The sequence below is a fragment of the Prionailurus bengalensis genome, chromosome B3, assembly GCF_016509475.1.
Source record: "Prionailurus bengalensis isolate Pbe53 chromosome B3, Fcat_Pben_1.1_paternal_pri, whole genome shotgun sequence".
Classification (NCBI taxonomy): Eukaryota; Metazoa; Chordata; class Mammalia; order Carnivora; family Felidae; genus Prionailurus; species Prionailurus bengalensis.
In genome coordinates this window covers 111,483,262-111,504,995 of record NC_057355.1, presented here as the reverse complement: position 1 = coordinate 111,504,995, position 21,734 = coordinate 111,483,262, and the positions used below count along the sequence as shown (strand labels likewise).

General features: G+C 41.4%; 1 protein-coding gene across 3 annotated transcripts in view; it reads right to left on the bottom strand.

Moving 5' to 3' along the window:
- Nucleotides 1–21,705, bottom strand: part of ZBTB1 (zinc finger and BTB domain containing 1) — a 28,729-nt gene extending 7,024 nt beyond the window's left edge. The window contains exons 1-2 of one of the 3 annotated variants that reach the window (XM_043556344.1): nucleotides 21,562–21,675; nucleotides 2,010–3,925 (exon numbers count right to left, since the gene is read on the bottom strand). In XM_043556344.1, the coding sequence (XP_043412279.1) occupies nucleotides 2,010–3,907 (1,898 nt within the window). In that variant the 5' untranslated portion in view covers nucleotides 3,908–3,925; nucleotides 21,562–21,675. Of the gene's footprint in view, nucleotides 1–389; nucleotides 3,926–17,595; nucleotides 17,746–21,561 lie in introns of those variants that run through there. The other 2 variants (XM_043556342.1, XM_043556343.1) reach the window with 2 other exon arrangements.
- Nucleotides 21,706–21,734: the final 29 nt, after the last annotated feature.

The following is a 21,734-nucleotide window of genomic DNA, read 5'->3' as shown; positions in this document are numbered from 1 at the left end:
TTATCTATTAGTGTATTTCCCCCGTCTCTATTTCCCATTATCTTAATACCACAGGCCACCTGCACTGTCCCTCTTCTTACTTATCCTATTCTTACTTGTATCCCCACAAATCTCCGAGCTCACACTGTGCTCCAGTACTTCCTTCTCTTTCAGCTAGATCTGTGTTCGTCAGTGTCTCAATTCTCTTGGCAATTTTTCCTTGTATGCAAATGGTATAGGAAAATAGGACTTGCATAGCTTAAAAATCTGCCGTAAGCAAAAAGAGCAATGCTGTTAAGTTACTGTGCATAATTACAGAATTGTATGTTTAAATACAGACGTCACTTAAAACCCCTTGCGTTATGAGAAGGGTATGACAATGCAAGTAATTCACATTAAAAGGCATTCTATTCGGTAGATGTGTTTATTGGTGTGTCGGCTGTGCCAGTGTTTTAATTCACATGTAATTCAAGGTAGACCCTGTGTCAGCAACAACTAACAATGATACTCCTTTAACTAAAAATGATAAGCTATTTCTACTTATATGCTCTGTGATTATTTTATAGTCCTCAAATTTTGTAGTCCTTTACAGAAAAAAATAGTAATAAAGCATGGCGATAAACTGCAATTTGCCACAACACGTTTCCTCCAAATCTTAGTATAAAACACAAGACATTTTTTTGCACACTCTACTTTTATAGAACAACCAGGTTTGTAATTGATTTCTTTATTTTATTTGATTTATCAATATACATGGCAGCTTTCTCAAATCTCAAAGTTAAGTTCCAAAAGTATGTAATTTTAAAGATGAAAAATCATTTTCCTTTAGATGTCATATTCCTAGAGAGCTATTAAAGTCTATTTATAAACAAAAATAATTGATAAACTAATACACTTTAGAAATCAGAATATTTTAAATTATTTTAAATGAATACAAGATATGTCTTTTTAATTAACTATCATAGTTAAATTTAATATCACAAAACAAAATGACATGTCCCCACTAATTTCTCCAGTGGGGTAAAGTCATTGGATTTTACACTTAATATAAGTTTTAAATGTGATTATTAAATGATAATATTTTATCAATTATAGGAAATATTCATTTATAGGAATTTCCTTAGGTCCATCAATCTTTTTAGGCCAAGTTTGAGCCCATGTCAACCTTCAAGTTTAGAGTCAATGCACCTAGCCTGCCTAACAAGCATGTCAATTAAAGAATATGGATTTCATCGATAAAAAAAAAAGGGGGGGGGAGGTAAACAGTAGCTAAATCACTGTTCAACTTACCAAAAAAAAAAAAAAAAAAAAAGCTAATAGCAAATGAGATAGTTTCCAAGAATTATTTTAAAAAGTTTTTTTTAAATAAACACAAATGGCCAATGATGTTGGATTTAAAATTTCACAGGATAACCTTACAAAAAAAAAAAAAAAAAAAAAACCACATAGAAATAGTAAAGTCATCACCTTATGATAAAAAAAACTAAAGTTTAATAGTCATTGAAGGGGTAACAACCACTTGTAGTCTACATTGAAAAGTAATTTTAATCATAGCTAAAACAAACTAAAATCAAAGAATTCTATGAAGAAATAACAAAAATGATAAACATTTAATAACATCTAAAATGTAGATACTTAAGATCCTAAACAAAAATATTAAAGGTAAAAGGGCCTTGAGATCTTTCTCCAACAATTCATCTTATAAAATCAATTTCTAAATAGCTCATATCCTTTGCTTTGGTGTTTTGTCTGCTATCAACTAAACGTGAGTACAGTAGAAAATCACTTATGTTCTTTTCAAATGCTTGGCATTATAATGTGATCTCATATCTTTCCTCAAATTAAATTTGGCTCCACATATTCCACATGTATACAGATGAACATCCATGTGCTGTTCCAACTGTTCATTATTTGGGAAAATCTGAAAGCAGACCTGGCATATAGTCTCACCAGCAGATAAATGAGAAATCATATGCCGTACATGGTCATGTTTTCTGAAGTTTCCTTGATCACAAATGGAACAGACATACCTGGCCATGCCTTTGTGCATATCATTGTGCAGTCGCAACTGACGCTCTCTTAAAAACTGCTTTCCACATGTCTGACAGACAAACTGTTTCTCCTTGGTGTGAACAGTGTAGTGTTCTCTCAAGTGGCACCGCTGATAAAATCCTTTTCCACACAGATTACAAAAATGCTTTCGTCTGTGATCTCTCTCGTTTTCTTCCATGATGGCACTCTTAAACACATCTTGGTCTAGGCAGCTAGACATATGTTCAACCACCAGGTTCTCAGTTTCAAAACGCTGGCCACAATTCGGACATCGGAAAGGACAGGCAGAATGTTTAAATAACTGCTTTTTTTGGATACTGTTTATCTGGAAATGATTGTCCCTGAAATCATCCAACATTTCAACAAACATATCTCTTATTTCCGACTGCTCATCAGGATTCTCTTCCATGTCCATTTTCTCCTCGGCATTTCCTAAGCCATTCATTGTCAGATCTTGGGGTTCTCCACATCTCTGCGCATGTTCCTGAAGCTGTCTGCCCTTAACAAGGATCTGTCCGCATTTACCACACGCACAGATATTTTCAATGTGTTTGGCTAAGTAATGGGATGACAGGTCCTCCTCGGTGATTGTGAGTCCGCACAGCTCACAAGACGCATTTTCGGTATCCTCTTGTACCGGACTGCTGTTGTTAGGGGGCCTCATACTTTCTAAACCTCCTCTTTCTTCAGCACTTATTGACATCCGAGGTTTTAGAGTTTTCCTACCACTTTTTTTAATACCGATCTCTTCTTCAACATAGTATCTATAAAATGGCTCTTCAGGTTCGTCTTCTAATTCGTCGTTGTCAGTGGATTCGTTACAGTCTTTATCAGTAACTTTAATGATGTTAAAGTCTTTCAGTTCGTCTGTAGGAATATCTTCTGGCTCCATCTTGATAATGATTCTTTTCCTTTCGGCAGCTCTGCTTTTTTCTTCGCCGGCGAGCTCAGACTCCACGGTGCTACTTTTTCTGCTTCCAGGGGTTGAAGTCGAATCCTCGGCCGCCTGGCTCGGGTCTCCTCTGTATTTGTCCGTCTGCGTAGAAAATGTTTTAGAAGAATCCTTTTCACCAAACTCAGCTTTGATATTACTGTCTTTTCCATCTCTAAGATCCACTATTCTGTGGTAGGATCTTGTGTTTTGGTACGAATGTCTGTTAGTACAGGTTAGCACATGCTCATCTAATAACTTTTCACAGCTAAAGCCAAATCCACAGCTGTCACAGGTAAAACTCCGTCCAAAGCGTCGTGACACGCGTTCTTTTGGAGTAGATAATTTGGACACCGAACTTTTTTTACAGACATCAAACAGTGGTTCCGGAAAATTACCTAACTGTAAAGACTCTTCATCGGGCTCTCTGTTATGTGGTGTATTTACGGTTGAACTGGGTTCTGCACACCACCTATTGGCCTCACTGCCATTTCTAGCCACTGTGTCTTCATACATTCTTACCCCAAAGATCATTTTGCTGTTCTGTTTGCTAGAAGCAGAAGATGAACACTTGGAACTGGAACAATCTGCATCCTGTATGTCTTCTAAGCAGTCAGGAACATTGTACAGCTGTAGATAGTTCATTGCCACTTTAAACTGCTCAAAACTAGAGGGAGCAGTCATGATTTTGCCTAAATACATAAACTGCAGAATGAGATCAAAACACTCGGCGCTAATTTTCATGTTGCTGAGATTCAGTTGCGCAGTACTGTGCTGATGGTTCATGAAAAACATTCTAAAATAGGAGCTACAGGCAGCCAGAACTGCTTTGTGTGCTTGGAAGTAAATGTCATCGATCGCAATACAACAGTCACAGAGAAAACCCCATTCCCTTTGGTTGTTTAGCTGCTGAAGGACGTAGCTGCTGTGGCTGGGCTTTGCCATCTTCTATTAATTAGAGACCTATGTAAAACAAAAATAGTAAAGTCAGACGAGATATCTTGAGAGAGCACCTGAAGAGTCATTTTGATCACACTTTGTGACTTGTGTGACTTTGCTATTATAACAAAGGTATACGTAGTTTTCCATTCCAGTGTAGTAAAACTCAATAATATATACCTGAATGCTTTTTTAAATTTGAAGATGAAGATAGCCATTTAGTCAAGCTTCCCACTTTGATTTTAAGAAGCACAACGGGGGCACCTGGGTGGCTCAGTTGGTTGAGCATCTGACTCTTGATTTTGGCTCAGGTCAACATCTCATGGTTCGTGGGATCGAAGCCCTCAGTGCGGAGCCTGCTTGGGATTCTCTCTCTCTCTCTCTCTCTGGCCCTTCCCCACTCACATGCTCGTGCTCTGTCTCTCTCAAAATAAATATTTTGTTAAAAAAGGAAACCCAAGCTAAGGTATCAAAAACAAAAACCATCACTTTGGTTTCCTCAAACTATGTTGGGAATAACATTTACTAGATTTGAAAGGAAAAAGTTTAAAAGTACCTGACGGATACAAACAATGAAAGTAAATAAAATAACAACTTAAACTGAAAGTTCATAAACTAAACTACAGAGTATTAAAAACTTAGGTAACGGGTATTAAGGAATCACTGCTTATATTTAAGTGTGTTGAATGTATTTTGGTTAAAAGAGTCCCTATCTTTTATTTTTTTTTTTAAATTTTTTTTTTTTCAACGTTTATTTATTTTTGGGACAGAGAGAGACAGAGCATGAACGGGGGAGGGGCAGAGAGAGAGGGAGACACAGAATCGGAAACAGGCTCCAGGCTCTGAGCCATCAGCCCAGAGCCTGACGCGGGGCTCGAACTCACGGACCGCGAGATCGTGACCTGGCTGAAGTCGGACGCTTAACCGACTGCGCCACCCAGGCGCCCCAAGAGTCCCTATCTTTTAGATAAACACGCTAACATATTTATAGATGACGTGATGTACCCTAAATTATGCGTGAAAAAAATCCAGTGAGGTGGGTGCGGGGGCTATAGGTGATACAAAATTGGCCATTTATTGGCCATTTATTTTTGTAGGTTAAAAAAAAAATTTTTTTAAATATTTATTTATTATTGAGAGACAGAGAGAGACAGAGCATGAGTGGGAGAGGGGCAGAGAGAAGAGGAGACACAGAATCTGAGGCAGGCTCCAGGCTCTGAGCTGTCAGCACAGAGCTTGATGCGGGGCTTGAACTCATGGATAGCGAGATCATGACTTGAGCCGAAGTTGGATGCTCAACTGACTGAGCCACCCAGACGCCCCCCCACTATAAATATTATTAATGTAGTGAGTTGACCTTGGGTAAAGGAGACGAAAACATTAAAAGCACTAGAAGCCCTATCCATTATATTATAAAACTAAAATAAGATCCAATTTTAGCCTCAATTTTTTTTTTAATGGGGGCGGGGAGCTGGGGGGGGGGGTGGAGAGTGCACACAAGCAGGGGAGCGGGGCAGAGGGAGAGAAAGAGAAACTTAAGAAGGCTCCAAGCTCAGTGCAGAGCCTGACAGGAGGGCTCTATCCCATGACCGTGAGATCATGACCTGGGCTGAAATCAAGAGTCGGACGCTCAATCCATAGCCTCAATTTTTAATCTGTATATGTAAACTTCACTATCTTCTACTTAAAAACAAGTTCCTATACAACCTGAGCATAAAAAGAACATTTAACAAGCTGTTCAGAGACATTAAATGTTCACTCTCCAGTCCCCAAACCCTTCAATCCTTGCAATGGTAATTAAGAGGTATCTACAGTTTATTTCCACTTGCTTTTTATCTGTTCTTCATAGATCATATCTGGATCACATACCCTTTTTCCCCACTACCTAAAGACCCATCCCTCCTCCTTCTTCTTGTTCTTCCTGCCTAATGACACAGAGTTGCTTAGTCAGGGATATGCATCTAGTGAGTCTAGTAAAAAGACGGTGGCTTATCATGAGGACTAGCGCCTTCTTAAAATTGCAACCATTGTACCTTTTTGTAAGCCAAATCAAGCATGTCAACAGGCACAATATTTCAACCTTCCATAAGTCAGGTATCTATAACCAATGAGGAAGCATGCTTAGTATGTACCTAAATACAAAAAGCAATATATGCACAAAGATATCCATCAACATGTTATTTATAATTTGAAATGTCTGGTAATAAGGGAGTTGCAAGTGAACCCAGGTAAATCTACTACCTACAATTAAAATTCACTGTCGTGTGGCCTTTAAAAATTAAATTAATGAACAAAGACTGTAGAAGAAAATGAGTAAGTTTCCAGGATGGAAAGTCAAGTAAATAAACAAAGGATATGAAATTATGTAACAATAACAATTATATAAAACAAACCCAAACAACAATCTCTTATTCAAAGGGTGAGAAACACACACGCACGCGCGCGCGCGCGCGCGCGCACACACACGTTGACCCCAAGCCCATTTTTTATAGGATGAGTTTTTTTTTTTTTTGTAAAGAAGCTTTAACTTTATTGAACTCACAGCTTCTTAGACTTATTTATTTTTATTTTTTAATTTAAAGTCAAGCTAGTTAACATATAGCATAGTACTGCTTTCAGGAGTAGAATTTAGTGATTCATTATTTACACTTAACACCCAGTGCTCATCCCAACAAGTGCCCTCCTTAATGCTCATCGCCCATTTAGCCCATCCCCCTACCCACCATGCCTCCACCAACCTTCAGTTTGTTCTCTATTTTTTTATTTAAATCCAAGTTAGTTACATATAGTGTAACAATGATTTCAGGAAGAGAATTTAGTGATTCATCACCTACATACAACACCAATGCTCATCCCAACAAGTGCCCTCATCAATGCCCATCACCCATATTCCACACCCCCATCAACCCTCAGTTTGTTCTGTGTATTTAAGGGTCTTTTATGGCTTGTCTCCCTCTATGTATTTATCTTATTTTTGCTTCCCTGTGTTCCCCATGTTCCCCATGTTCATCCATTGTGTTTCTTAAATTCCCCATATGAATGAAATCATATAATTGTCTTCTCTAACTTATTCCACTTAGCGTAATACAGTCTAATTCCATCCACATTGTTGCAAATGACAAGATTTCCTTCTTTTTGATTGCCAAGTTATATTCCATTGTGTGTGTGTGTGTGTGTATACACACCCTATATATATATATACACACAATATATATTTATTATATATATATGCCACATCTTCTTTATCCATTCATCAGTCCATGGACATTTGGGCTCTTTCCATACTTTGGCTATTGTCAATAGTGCTGCTCTAAACATTGGGGTGCATGTGCCCCTTCGAATCAGCACTCCTGTATCCTTTGGATAAATACCTAGTGGTGCAATTGCTGGGTCGTAGGGTAGTTCTATTTTTAATTTTTTTGAGGAAAGTCCATACTGTTTTCCAGAGTGGCAGCACCACAGGATGAGATTTCTAGGTCTACAGTCATTTTGTAGGATTCATAGATAACTTTAATGAATAATAAAGAGAAAGGGGCAGAAGGACAGATGTTATCTCAAAACAATTCTCCTAATAAGAGTTGTTTAAAAAATGAAACAAACTCTTTCGGATGATAACGAATGCCCTGCACAGAAGAGAGATGAAATGTCGATGAGGACGGGATGGGACGGTACAAGGAAAAGAACACAGACTCTGCGTCAGAGAGAGCTGAGTTCCAATCTAGCTTCGCCGCCTTTGGTAACTTATTTACCCTCACTGGCCCCAAATTTCCCGAACTTTCAAAGTGGGGATAATATGTCAAATAACATATCACATACAAGGATTCATAGAAACAATGTGTAAAGTTCTTGACGGGTGATAACTAATGGAAGTAACATGGCAGTGGTGGTGGCGGTGATGCATATTCTAAGCAGCAGGAGCTGAGTTTGACTAGTCAGCTAACCTTAAGCTTTCCTTCCAAACAGTAGTCTAGTAGGAGGAACACCAGCAGTTAATCTGTGAAGACGTGCAGGTTTTTCATATCCTGTGCTTAATATAATGACATAAAGACATTAGGGGTGCCTGGGTGGCTTGGTCGGTTAAGCGTCCGACTTCGGCTCAGGTCATGATCTCACGGTCCGTGAGTGCGAGCCCCGCGTTGGGCTCTGTGCTGACAGCTCAGAGCCTGGAGCCTGTTTCAGATTCTGTGTCTCCCTCTCTCTCTGCCCCTCCCTTGTTCATGCTCTGTCTCTGTCTCAAAAATAAATAAACGTTAAAAAAATAAATAAATAAATAAAATAAAAAATAAAAAGGTTTCCTTCCAAACAGTAGTCTAGTAGGAGGAACGCCAGCAGTTAATCTGCGAAGATGTGCAGGTTTTTCATATCCTGTGCTTAATATAATGACATAAAGACATTAGGGGCACCTGGGTGGCTCTGTCGGTTAAGCGTCCGACTCTTGATTTCGGCCCAGGTCAGGATCTGATGGTTCGTGGGGTTGAGCTCAGCATTGGGCTCTGCCCTGAGAGCGAGGAGCCTACTTAAGATTCTCTCTCTGCACCCCCTGCCCCCCTGCCGCCCCTTCCCTGCTTGTGCTCTCTTTTTCTCTAAATAAATAAATAAATAAATAAACTTAAAAAAAAAAAAAAAAAGAGCTGAAAAGTTCCAAGACCTCTTCTAATCTAAATGGAAAGCAGGGTTTTTTTTTTTTTTAATTTTTTAAAAATGTTTATTTATTTTTGAGAGAGAGAGACAGACCATGAGCAGGTGAGGGTCAGAGAGGGAGACATGGAATCCGAAGCAGGCTCCAGGCTCTGAGCTGGCAGCACAGAGCCCGACGTGGGGCTCGAACCCAAGAACAGTGAGATCATGACCTGAGCCAAAGTCGGACGCTCAACCGACTGAGCCACCCAGGCGCCCCTAAATGGAAAGCAGTTTTACGGCCAGCAACCAAAACTGTTGCAAGTACATCCAAGACCAATATGATAGGCACCTCTCTAGAGAAAATCAGATTCAGTGAAGTTAGTAAAAATGCATCCGTGTTAATATAAACACTACTAGAACAAGAGCACTAACAGCATTTGAACGCACATTTGTCAATGCAACGAATATTCCTTGAGTGCCCTGGGGCACCAGGCACTATATAAAGTACTGAGAATCGGCAATAGCACAGGTATTCTGCAATCTCAGGGATACATTGTTGAGAATTTTGGCTTTTTCTACACTAGTGACTTCAACACGTATTCAGTAAAGTACCTTCTCCATGGAAGAGAGCATCATGCTCTTGTGGAGAGAACAAAGGACTCTGGGTCAGAAAGGCATGGGTATGAACCCCACTGTCTTCACAGGTCTCTGCATTCCTACCTTCCCCTCAGAGAGCTCAAGGCCAAACAAAATTCATGCTAAGACTACAGTTTCTAGGCTGACCTAGAATTGTAGTTTCATCAATATTATTATGCAAATATCCACATTCTGAGTAAAACTAACTTTAAAAAATAGAGTAACTTTAAAAAAAATTTTTAAGTTTATTTATTTATTTTGAGAGAGACAGAGACAGAGACAGCATGAGTGGGGGGAGGGGTAGAGAGAGAGAGAGAGAGGGAGAGAGAGAGAGAGAGAGAGAGAGAGAATCCCGAGCAGGCTCTGCCCTGTCAGCACAGAGCCTGATGGAGGGCTCGAACCCACGAACCATGAGATCATGACCTGAGCCGAAACGAAGAGTCGGATGCTTAACCAACTGAGCCACCCAGGCACCCCAAAAGTAGAGTAACTTTTTTTTTTAATTTTTTTTTTACATTTATTTATTTTTGAGAAAGAGTGAGACAAAGCGTGAGTGGGGGAGGGGCAGAGACAGAAGGAGACCCAGAATCCGAAGCAGGCTCCAGGTTCTGAGCAGTCAGCACAGAGCCCAACGGGGGGCTCAAACCCACGAACTGTGAGATCATGACCTGAGCCAAAGTCGAACACTCAACCAACTGAGCTACCCAGGCGCCCCAGTAGAGTAACTTTTAATAACAATCCTTCACATATTAGTACCAATAATTTTGTTCTTATTACACCTCACTTATTACACAGAAAAACTTTGAGAAGGCTTAATAACACCAACAAAACAACCCCAAAAAACAAAAAAAGAAGAGAGGTGGGGCATGGAATCTGGGGTGAAGGATCTAAATTCTTGTGAGACTTTCAGCTTGTTATCTATCTCTTGAGAATACTTTTTTGCATTAAAAATTTAAACCCTCATTGACTTATTCTTTTAATCTTTTCTTATGTTTATTCATTTTTGAGAGAGAGGGAGAGAGAGCGGGGGAGGGACAAAGAGAGAGAGAGACAGAGGACCTGAAGCAGGCTCCATGCTGACAGCAGAGAGCCTCATGTGGGGCTTGAACTCACAAACCGCAAATCATGACCTGAGCCAAAGCTGGATGCTTAACCGACTGAGCCACCCAAGTGCCCTGATTTTTTTTTTTTTTTAGAGAGAGAGAGAAAGTGAGCAGGGGAGAGGGGCAGAGAGAGAGAGAGAGAGAGAGAGAGAGAGAGAGAACCTCAAGCAGGCTCCATGCTCAGCATGGAGCCCAACACGAGACTCAATCCCATGACCCTGGGATCATGACCTGAGCCAAAACCAAGAGTCAGACCCTCAATTGAATAAGCCACCCAGGCGCCCCCTTTTTGAAAATATTTTTTTACATTCATTTACAGTAAATTTAATTAAAATTTTATTCAAATTCCAAAATAAGTTTTCTCCTTTCAGTTTCTTTGATATTAATAATGCTACTAAAACTTAGTTAACTTTACATTATAGTAAAGCTTGCAAACGTTTTAAATAAAAGGATTGCTTATATCTTAGCTGTTCTTATTTTTATTTATTTTATTTTTCTAAGTTTTAATTTTAATTCCAGTATAGTTGGCATACAGTGTAATATTAGTTTCAGGTGTACAATGTAGTGACTCAATATTCCATACATCACCCAGTGCTCATCACAAGTGCACTCCTTAATCCCCACCACCTATCACTCATACGCCCATCCACCTCCCTTCTGGTAACATTTGTTCTCTATAATTGACAGTCTGTTTCTTGGTTTGTGTGTGTCTTCCCCCCCCTGCCCTTTTCCCACTTGTTTTGTTTCTTAAATGCCACATATAAATAAAATCATATGGTATTTGTCTTTCTCTGACTTATTTTGCTTAGCATTATACTCTCTAGCTCCATCCACGTCATTGCAAATGGCAAGATTTCATTCTTTATGGCTGAATACTATTCCTTTGTGTATATATACCACATCGCCTTCATCCTTTCATCAATCAATGGATACTTGGGCTGCCCCCATATCTTGGCTGTTGTCAATATGCTGCTATAAACTTGGGGGTTCATGAATCATTTTGAATTAGTGTTTTTATTTTGTGTGTGTAAATATCCAGTGATGTGATTACTGGATTATAGGGTAGTTCAGTTTTTAACATTTTGAGGAGCCTCCATCTGTTTTCCACAGTGGCTGCACCAATTTGCATTCCCATCAACAGTGCAAGAGCGTTTAGCTCTTCTTGTCTTTATAACTGAATCTGTGATTGCTTATATTATATACTAGCTATATCACTAGTGAAACAAATTTATTACAGCTAGAAGTCAAGGGCTGGGACTGAGAGCACAACTTCAAGTGTGATCCAAAGTCAAGAGTTCTAAGGCCAGATAGATATCTGTGTGCATGCAGTTCCCCAGGAAAAGAAAGAAGTTAGGTGATGCGACACATTTTACGCTGGATTTAAAAATTTTTAGTTTGAAAGTTTCATCTCAAATTCAAAAACAGCCGCCAAGCACAGTAAGCATATGAATTTAGATATTCAGATTTTTAGAGTTTAGAGACTTCTAATCTGATCCAACATTCTTATTTCATAGAACAGCAAAGATCTCTGACTGTTAAACAGTGTATCAAGGGGACAGTTAACCGTGGTAAAGTAGGTACTAGGATTAGGATTACAGAACAAGGACATACGACCACTCAAACGGGTACGAACCACTTGTAAAGGGCACTAAGTGCCCTTCTGCAAAGAACACTCAGCAAGGACTGGGCATGAGTCCCTCATACAGGATTTACTGGCCAGGCACTCTTGCACAAGTGACTACCCACATCTGAACTCCATCTGTAATGCTGTTTTATCTGTATACGTGCATCTGGTCTTACCCAGTAGACGTGTCCCCTAAATTATACTGTGCAAGCTATTTCAGTAAATTTCTCACTGACATAGGAAGGTATCAGAAATACTTTTCCTTCATCACTAAATCTCTTAAACTGGGAAAAAAGTTTTGCCGAAAGTTTCTTTTGCTTCGCCTTAGTCATGTGATAACTGAAGAACTTATAAATAAGCATATAAACTGAATGAAGGGGCACCTGGGTGGCTCAGTCAGTTAAGGGTCCAACTCTTGGTTTCGGCTCAGGTCACCATCTCAATCTTGTGAGACTGAGTCCCACATTGAGCTCCGCACTGGGCGTGGAGACTGCGTAAGATTCTCTCTCTCCCTCTGCCTCTCCCTCACTCTTGCTTGCTCCTGCTCTCTCTCCGCCTCCCCCAAAATTAACTAATTAAAAAACTAAAGTGATTGAAAAAGTCACTTACAGTAGTTTTGGAGTGACTCCTTCTGTAAAGCAAATCATCTTTTTGTAATGTGTGCCATAGGCCACGGAGGCCTCCCCGGGGACAGCGTGCATTGCCTCAGTGAGAATCTGCAGCAGAGTCTAGCATCAGACTCTCGATTCAGTGCCCCCATCTCTCAACTACTAACAATTACCTCTGGATCTCAAAGGTCATTTAGGTATATATATATTCATTTCCTCATACCTATTTCCGTGTCTTCTATGATTGGATATATGTATAGGGATTTACTTTGAGGGTTATAGACTATCCTTTTAAAAATCCTGAAATGAAATGAAAGGGCTCTCTCATGTTAATAAAGCAGAGTATCAAGAGTGTATTGAACATCTATGACATTCCTAACATTGCATAAAGCATCGAAGTAGAGGGTGGAAAAGGAGGGTCAACACAGAACTAATTACAAATGAGGGGTTAAATTTTAAACCAAGAAACAATTTGAGAATAATTACTAAATCAAACTGAATAAAGTTCAGCAAGAGTTGGAGGGGGGAATAAAAGCATGATTGTACTACAACAGCGGGCGTTAGGAAAGGTGGAAGCTTTGAGTGAGGACCTAATGAGTGAGTAGAACAGAGAAAAATAGAGAATAAGATGAGAGGCATTGCAGGCATCTGCACAAGGGTGGATGTAAATAATTGGAGAGGGATACAGAGCAGCACACACGAAAGCATGAAGATGTAATGGGACGGAAGACAGGTACACTTCACCAAACTGGTAAATGGAGGTTTTGAAGGTAGAGTGAATGACAAGTGTAACACAACAACGATAGGGATAGCCAACACTTGCTAAGTGCTCCTATCGATGGTCAGGCTCTAGTCTAAGAGTGTGTGAGTGTGTGTGTGTGTGTGTGTGTGTGTGCACGCGCGCGCGCAACGTTATATAACTTCTGTAAGGCCACAGAGGACCTGGTGAGATGAGAACACAGGCAATGTGACTCTTGGCCTCGATGATTTTGCCACCTGTAAAAAATAAGGTCACCCTGGTGAAATCCTTTCTTGGAATACCATTTTCCAGGGTATAGAGTCCAATCTCTAAATTTAAACTTAATGAAGTTCTTTAGGTTTTCTTGAAATTTCCAGGCAGAACCAGTTTTGTAGATGCTCGCAAAGGTAAAAAGTTTCACTTCAAGGCACTTACATGACAGACACGATCAAGTTTAGACAATTTTATTCACTTTTTAGAACAGGCATTCTGGCTGGCTATTAGACTGTAAATTCAGTACTTAGCACAGGAAGTTCTGAAATTATAATTGGGTTATGTTCCAAAACTTTATTTTTAAGTTAGTTCTTTGGAACTTGAAACACATATTCCCATAGAAACAATGCTATAAATGGTGAGTCAGTTCTATGCTCACACCCTAAAGTCTTTTAAAACCCTAATGGCGCTTTACATTAGTCCCAACAGTGCCAGAGCATGCCTTTTATCATTTACACTAACAGAGGTATCATACAGCAATGCATACTACACTGAACCCGAAAGGCTAAGGATGAGACTTCAAGGCTCTCATGCTCCCTGTGCCCAGCACACACGTCCCCCACATAGTTGGTACTTAATGCATGCTTGGCAAATGAAAGTATTAAGTAAGAGCCCAGGAAGCAGGCACCAATAGGTTTAGATACGAACTCTACCACTTATTTAGCTATGAGGAAACATCTTTACCTCTCTAAACCTGCTTTTCTCATCTATAGAATAGGGATACTCATACTCCTTACGGGATTCTCATACAAATTAGAGACCAGGGGCGCCTGCATGGCTTCAGTCGATCAAGTGAAGTGACCCACTTCGGCTCATGTCATGATCTGATGGTCCGTGAGTTCGAGCCCCACACTGGGCTCTGTGCTGACAGCTCCGGGGCTGGGGACTGCTTCAGATTCTGTGTCTCCCTCTCTCTCTCTGCCCTTCCCCCACTCATGCTCTGCCTCTCTCAAAAATAAACTTAAAAAAATTTTGTTTTAAATAAATCAGAGATGACAATTTCTTCTTGTCTTTTCAGTCAAGCACAATACAATTTTTCTTAAATATTTATGTCATCATTGTGAACATACTTCATAGAATTTTACAAAGCGATCAAGTTCAACCTGACGCTTTACACATGAGAAAGCAAAGTGAGGCCCTAAGAGGTTAAGAGACATACTCAAGATCACCTCCAGTTGTAGTGGCTGACAGCAAAGGTCCCCATCTCCTCAATCCTGGTCCAGGGCTCTTCCTCCTGTTCTGCAACCCCGAGTGCAACACCAACTACCTCTCTGCCCTATGCTCTGCATCAGTTGTGTTTTGCTAAAACACAGCTGTTCAAACTGGCAAGGGTTCTTTGCACCTACACAAAATGGCCTCAAACTGTTGTGCTTTTGGAGGTTGTGGTTTGCTGGCTGGTTAGTATTCTGTCTTGCTTGTCAAGCCAACAGCTATCACTTCTAAAACGGGTGCTGATCTCCTGCTGCCCACCATTGCAACCCGTTAGGGGTTAAGAAATTAGACAAAAACTCATTGAAACTGAATCTACATAATTTAATTTTCTGAGAGGACCTAAGGGAAATGTTCTGTAAGATAAGGGTTTAGTTCCTGCACTTTGTTTCATCTATTTTATTTTTTAATGTTTTTATTTATTTTTGAGAGAAATAGAGTGCAAGTGGGTGAGGGGCAGAGAGAGGGAGACACAGAATCCGAAGCAGGCTCCAGGCTCTGAGCTGTCAGCACAGAGCCCGACGTGGGGTTTGAACTCATGAACCGTGAGATCATGACCTGATGTTTCATCTATTTTGATCGCTCATAGGCAACAAATTGCCATTACTCTTGTTTCTGGCCAGGGCACTGGATAGTGAGGTAGCCAACCAACTAACTTCTGAGTAAGTGAGTTGTTCCTAGGTCTAGGAAATAAATTTGTCCACACAGAAAGCAAAGGGAACATAGTGGCTTCTGGAATACTTCTCTCTCCCTCCAGAAGTAGAAGAGGAAAAGTATTTACTCCAGGCCATCTCTACATTTTGATCTGTTCAAAGAGGCAACATGGCATCTTCCGACCACTAGAGGGCACTGTGTGAACAGCAGGCTTCTCAGCAAAAGGCAGCTTTTACCAGGAAGTCACTTTTTTTGCACGTGGCATTGGTATTCTTGGTAATTTTGGGGTTCATTTTTTAGAACTTATATCTGTACCTCTGTGACTTTGGGGACCCACCTAAATCTGCCCCTCCCCCTTGTATTCTCTGTCTCAGCAGGCACTGCCATGCACCAATCACCCAGGCTACTTGCCAGTCACCTGGGACTTCTCCCACCCTTAACAGTCAACTGTCGAGTCTCACCAATTTTCTGTTTCTCAGATCTACTCCTCTATTCCATCCCTACCTTCCCTGCCCTCCTGAGGTCTCTATCATCACTCCTGAGTTATTACAACAAACGATTCATAAAGAACACAGAGCGTACCATCTATGCCTCCCTTCACATATCCTCAGGCTAAACAGTAAAAACTCCTTAGCAAAGCATACTGAGCCGTCCATGCCCACCCATCTAGTCTTATGTTTGGCTACTTCTTGCTTCAAACTCCATTCTCAAGCAGCACAACACTGCTTGTCCCCCCACTCCTCTTGAATGTATTTCTTACCTCCATTTTTACTCATGCTGATTGATTGGTTCTTCTGCCTGAACCTCCCACATATCTAACAGTGTATCACCTCCTCCAGAAAGCCTTCTGTAACACCTCCCTCTCCCACTATTTTAGGTTTTGATATTACTCTGTATCATCTTCTTATTTTGCACTTATTACGCTATGTTTTAATCATCAGAACAGCAACGTAAAGTAGGTGTTCAAAAGCACAGACTAACCAGATCGCCTGGGTCCAAATTCCGGCTCTGCCACTTATTAGGTGTGTGACCTTGAACATGCCCGTAAGCAATCTGTACCTCAATTCTCTCATCTGAGAAGGGATGATAATCCTTCCTAGTGTTTAGAGTTATCACAAGGCAGTGGCTGTCACAGAGTAAATGCTAAATAAGAACTGGCTACCGCAGTTATCTGTGCGTGTGTTCGAAGGTCTCCCCACTAGATTAGGAGGAGCAACCTGAAGACAAGGCCGTTAGCTTGTTTCTGTGCAACATAGTAAGTATTCACTAAGTGCTGCTGAATGAGCAGCAAGAGAGGCAGTTCTAGAACAATGGGAAGTACTGGCCAGCCTTCCCCCACCCCGCAGATCCACCCGACTTTTCAAACTGTATTGTCTCCAATTTCTCCACTTATAACCCCATTTTTCTTGTTTAAGTCCAACCAAAACCCTGAAAAGTTCACTCTTATCTAATTAAAAGTCCATGAAATGAAACCAATAGAAAAAGTATCATAAAAACTATGTTCATTCTAAGAAGCTTAACTCCCTTTTTAAGCATTAAATCTATTTAAGCTTTAAGATTCCCCTTCATCCCAAAGGACCTACCACAGCAAAGGCCTTCGTGCTTTCATATATGTGATTCCCTTTGCTTAGAACCTTTTTGATGTCCAGTCACTCTTTTGGGAATTCTTTTCCTGATCCTAGGGTAATGCAAAATGCAGATGCCCTCTGTTCTAAAGCAGCCCCTATCTACAACTATAGGATGCTGTGTCCACCACACTCTCTTGGCAGGGATTACAATTACAATTATATAATTTTGTTTTGCTGTAAGCTCGAGATCAAGGCATTGTCTTCGTCATCACTGTATCCCGACCCCTAAGGACTGCCTGGCATTTAGTTAATATTCGATCAGTCTTGATTGAATATGTTGAAGAAGGTAAATTTTATTTTGCCTACCAATTTGTGGTTGTTGTTAGTAATTTCTTCAATGTTGTTGCTGTTAGTGATTTCTACAATCATGGGGCTTAAACTCATGACCTGGAGATCAAGAGTCACATGCTCCATGAACTGAACCAGCCAGGTGTCCAATTTTTTTGTATTATTTCAGTCATGGCAGCTTTTATATAGTGGTCAAAAATTTAAAAAGCAATTTCCCATACATCATACAACTGATTCTCACAACAATCCTGAGATAGGTATTGTTATTATCCTCATTTCCTGAATGTTAATGGTTGATATTCAGGTGCTCACCTTGTAAGTAGGATGTGGGACTCAAACTCTGAACTCTTGCTTCAGGGCCCTAAGTTTCAGCTTTTATAAACCAGACAACACTCGGGGCGCCTGGGTGGCTCTGTTGGTTGAGCGACCAACTTCAACTCCGTTCATGATCTTGCAGTTTGTGAGTTTGAGCCCCGCGTCGGACTCTGTGCTGACAGCTCAGGGCCTGGAGCCTACTTCAGATTCTATGTCTCTCCCTCTCTCGACCCTTCCCCTGCTCACATTCTGTGTCTCTCTATCTCTCAATAATAAATAAACGTTAAAAAAATTTTTTTTTTAATAAATAAACCAGACAACACTCTCTCCATGGCAATGACTATTAACTGAAGTGCCCCTTTGGAACATGCTAAGCCTCCCAGTCACCCACTCTCACATAGCCCCACATTGTAGGCAGAACGCCCTGCCCCTTCCGCATCTCCTCTTCCATCTGCTGCCTCCCACCGTCCATCAGAGCAAGCCCCCCCCCCCCCCAATACTAAAGACATACAGTGGGGATGGAGCTCTTTAGTTAGCTCTAAAAAGGATTATGTGTATCTCACATAGACAACAAATGGAAAATCTGGTTGGGGCTTTAATGCTTCAATTTCCCAATTTTATTTGGAAAACGATTTTTTAATGTGTATTTATTTATTTTGAGAGCGCAAGTGTGCACACATGAGTGGGAGTCGGGGAGGGGCAGAGAGAGCGGGAGGGAGAGAATCCCACGTTGGCTTGTGCTGTTAGCACAGAGCCTGAGGCAGGGCTCAACCTCATGAACTGTGAAATCATGACCTGAGCCAAAATCAAGAATCTGATGCTTAACCAACTGAGCCACCCAGGTGCCCCTGAAAATGATTTTACACTCAAAGTAGTGTAAAAAGACCAGTGTCCCCAACATTATCAAATAACCAATGGTGTGATTAAACTTCTATGTACTACTTTGGGGCTTTGTTTTCAGAGCATCATCAGCTACTTCACATGCATTCTTCTTGAATATGCCAGGCTAAGTCATAAATGACTCTGGGCTTTGACTAAGAGCTCCTGTAGTTACCATACAAGCCACAAACAGAAGTTAGAATCTATATTAAATATGTACCATCTCCTTCCATGCCACATCTAAAAACTGTAGTCATGAATCCCCTTCTTTGTTCTAATTCTCTTTCCTTGATGTTTGGCATGCTGCCTCTAGGTACTATTCAAGAGGAACCCCTCTCGCCATATCAGCACAGGAACATCTTGGCAGTGGTCTTCATGGCAAATTCAGCCACTCCTTCCCAACTACAAAATTATGAAACTGTCTACAAATATGAGGCTTTTGGTTTTGTTTTATTTTTTTAATGAGTTTGGCCAGTAGAAATCAACCCATCAGAAGCTGGACATCAACATCAGCATGAAAAAAGTGTGAGAACTAGCTTACCACAGTACAGTAAGTACTTCGTAAGGACAAACCTAAAATAGCAGCCCTGTTATATTTAAACGCTCACGTCTGTTACTTGATCATAGAATTTTAAACCAGTCCAAAGCGAAACATTCCCTTTTTCTCCACCTAGCCAATTCTCACCAACCTGAGTAGTGAACAGAGAACATAAGGCCATGAATCATCACAGGCCATCCTTAGGCAGGGTTCTGAAGCACACACAACAGCACAGTTATGATCAAATGTTGCCTTCTCTTGTTTTAAACAAGGAATTGACTGTTAACAGTGATTATCTCTGGGGAGTGGGAATCGAAATGGCTTTTGTTTTTGTATTTTATGTACTTTAGTATTGGCTGAATTTTTACAAACAGCATGGATTTTATAATAAGTATTTCCATTTTGAGAAAAAAATAGGCACGAATCACTTTTAATTTGGTTCACATGAAAGTACATAAGAATAACAATGCCAATATTTCAGGGCAAAATACATTAGCACAAGAAAAAACAACAGGAGAAAACATCCTATACAGACCAAAGAGCCCTCTCAAACAGATGTTTTTCAAACATACCTCAGTTGTTTTAGAAGACAACAGATTACAGCTTAAAAATAAAAATCTATGGACACTTTTCTACATTTGTATCCCACAGGGTTTCCTCCCCCTTGGCCTAGAAGGTTAATAGGAAAGGCTTAGCACTTTCCTGGCTGGAGGAGGCGAGGCCTGAAAGCAGGCACTTCTTTTCTCTTGCACATTAGGATATGAAATGCTGCTGCAAGGAACACAGAGACACTCTGAAAAAGCTCCATGAACTTATCATCCCCAGAGCCTGGCAAAAGAAGAGAATAAGGAAACAGTACAAAAATCTAGCCGTTAATGTGAAATCAAAACACAAGGTCAAGAGCAAGTGGCTGAGACTGTGTTCATGCCCTGCTGAGGTCCTGGTTAAATATGGTTTCTTTTTCTCTGACAGTGAGGCACCAGGGCTCCCCCACCACTTCCCCAAAATAGGCCATCACATTGGAGTGGGAAGAATAGAAAGGCTTCAGAAAAGGCTACTCAACTTGAGTTATTCTATACTGTGATAACTTGGTCATAATGGAGAAATCTCCTAAAATGAATATAAGATGTTAAGTAAAGGCTCTACATGAGACTGTCTTTATTAATCTTTGAAAATAGTTTCACATCCACTATGCTTCAGTTTTCTGAGATGAGGAAGCCCCTATCTAGCTCCCAAAGCCATTCAGTTATTACTGAGACTTTATCAGATATCCAGCAAGTTAATCAAAAGTAAAAGTTTTGAGGTTGGAATGGCCAGCTATCATTCAACCTTCACGTTTTTGTATCCCAATTCTCCCATCATATCCACTTGCACTGATAAAATTTCATAGAATCTAATTTCTTCGTTTCTAAGAAGGTGGTAATTGCTTTGAAGTTAACATGAGACCTGCATCCTTCACCAATTCTGCTCCAAACTGACTTGAACTTCAACTCGGAAACTGATTCTAAGTCGCCTCAAAAAGCCTGGAACCAGTCCTTGGGTTGGAGAAAATTGTTCCTGTAATAGTTTTCCTGCCTTGAGACATGCTGTATGGAAATATACTTAGGCCAATGGAGAATCTGCGCGTACCTACCACGCTGAAGCTCGATTTAGGAGTATTATTACACACATATAAATGCCCTACTGTCCCCAGAAAACATCAAGGACTTTCATCAACATCTCCCCGACGCTCCCAATTTGGAAAAGGTCATGTCAGCCTTTCAGATCATACGGACACGTTGCTTAGGTAAAAAAGGGAGGCTGAGAGTGTGGCTGAGCTCAGACTCAAGCCTACATATTTTAGTGGTAACGACTCCCGATCTACACCCAACACATTTACCGAACACTAACAGAACTTCTAGCAAGCGCCCACCACTGGAATCGAAAGCACTTTCTTCCCAGGAAACACATCTTTTCCATTGAAAATTCCCAAACCCGAGACCCACTACTTTTTTACTGAACAAAAAGCGTGTGTGCCGGCAAGAGGGGGTGGAAAAGAGCGTGGCAAGAATTTGCACGGCTCTTACGCCTCCTCCCTCGGAGCGCGCCCAAGTCTGCGGCCTCGGGCTCCGGGACACTTCCCCTCCCACCCGCCGAGGAGCCGCAGCTGTAAGTTGAGAGAAGCGGGCTCTGGGCACGTCAATCAACCGGGTCCTCCCGCCTCCCGTCTACACCTCCCCTCCCCTCCCCCTCCCCCCCCAAGAAAAAATAAAGGCAGAGAAAGAAAGGGAAAAGAAGGTAACTAATTTGGGAACTAGTCTCCGCCGGGGCTTCGCCTCCGACCCAGGGAGGCCGCAGGTCCCGGACGAGGCGCGCGGGCGAACGGCGGGATCGAGCAGGCGGCCCGGCAGCCGCCAGTCGCCGGGTCCTCGCGGCGCGTCCTCCGCGCTCGGGATCCCCGCACGGGTCGGCACCGCTCCGGCACCGCACTCCGCCAGGCCGGCGGCCCGCGTCCTCCCGCCCGGGCCAAAGTTGCGCAAATAGCCCCACAACTGGCAGATACTCACCGGCCGCAGCAGGAACCGGGGCTGCGGAGGTTTTAGGGAGTTTAAGGCAAATCAGCCACGGGAAAGGCGGGCGGAGGCGAAGGGGCCGCGAGCTGCAGTGGCGGCGGCGCGCGGCGTTCGGGCTGGGCTGCGCGGAGAGGCTCTAGCTCTGCCAGGGACTGTGCTGCAACAAA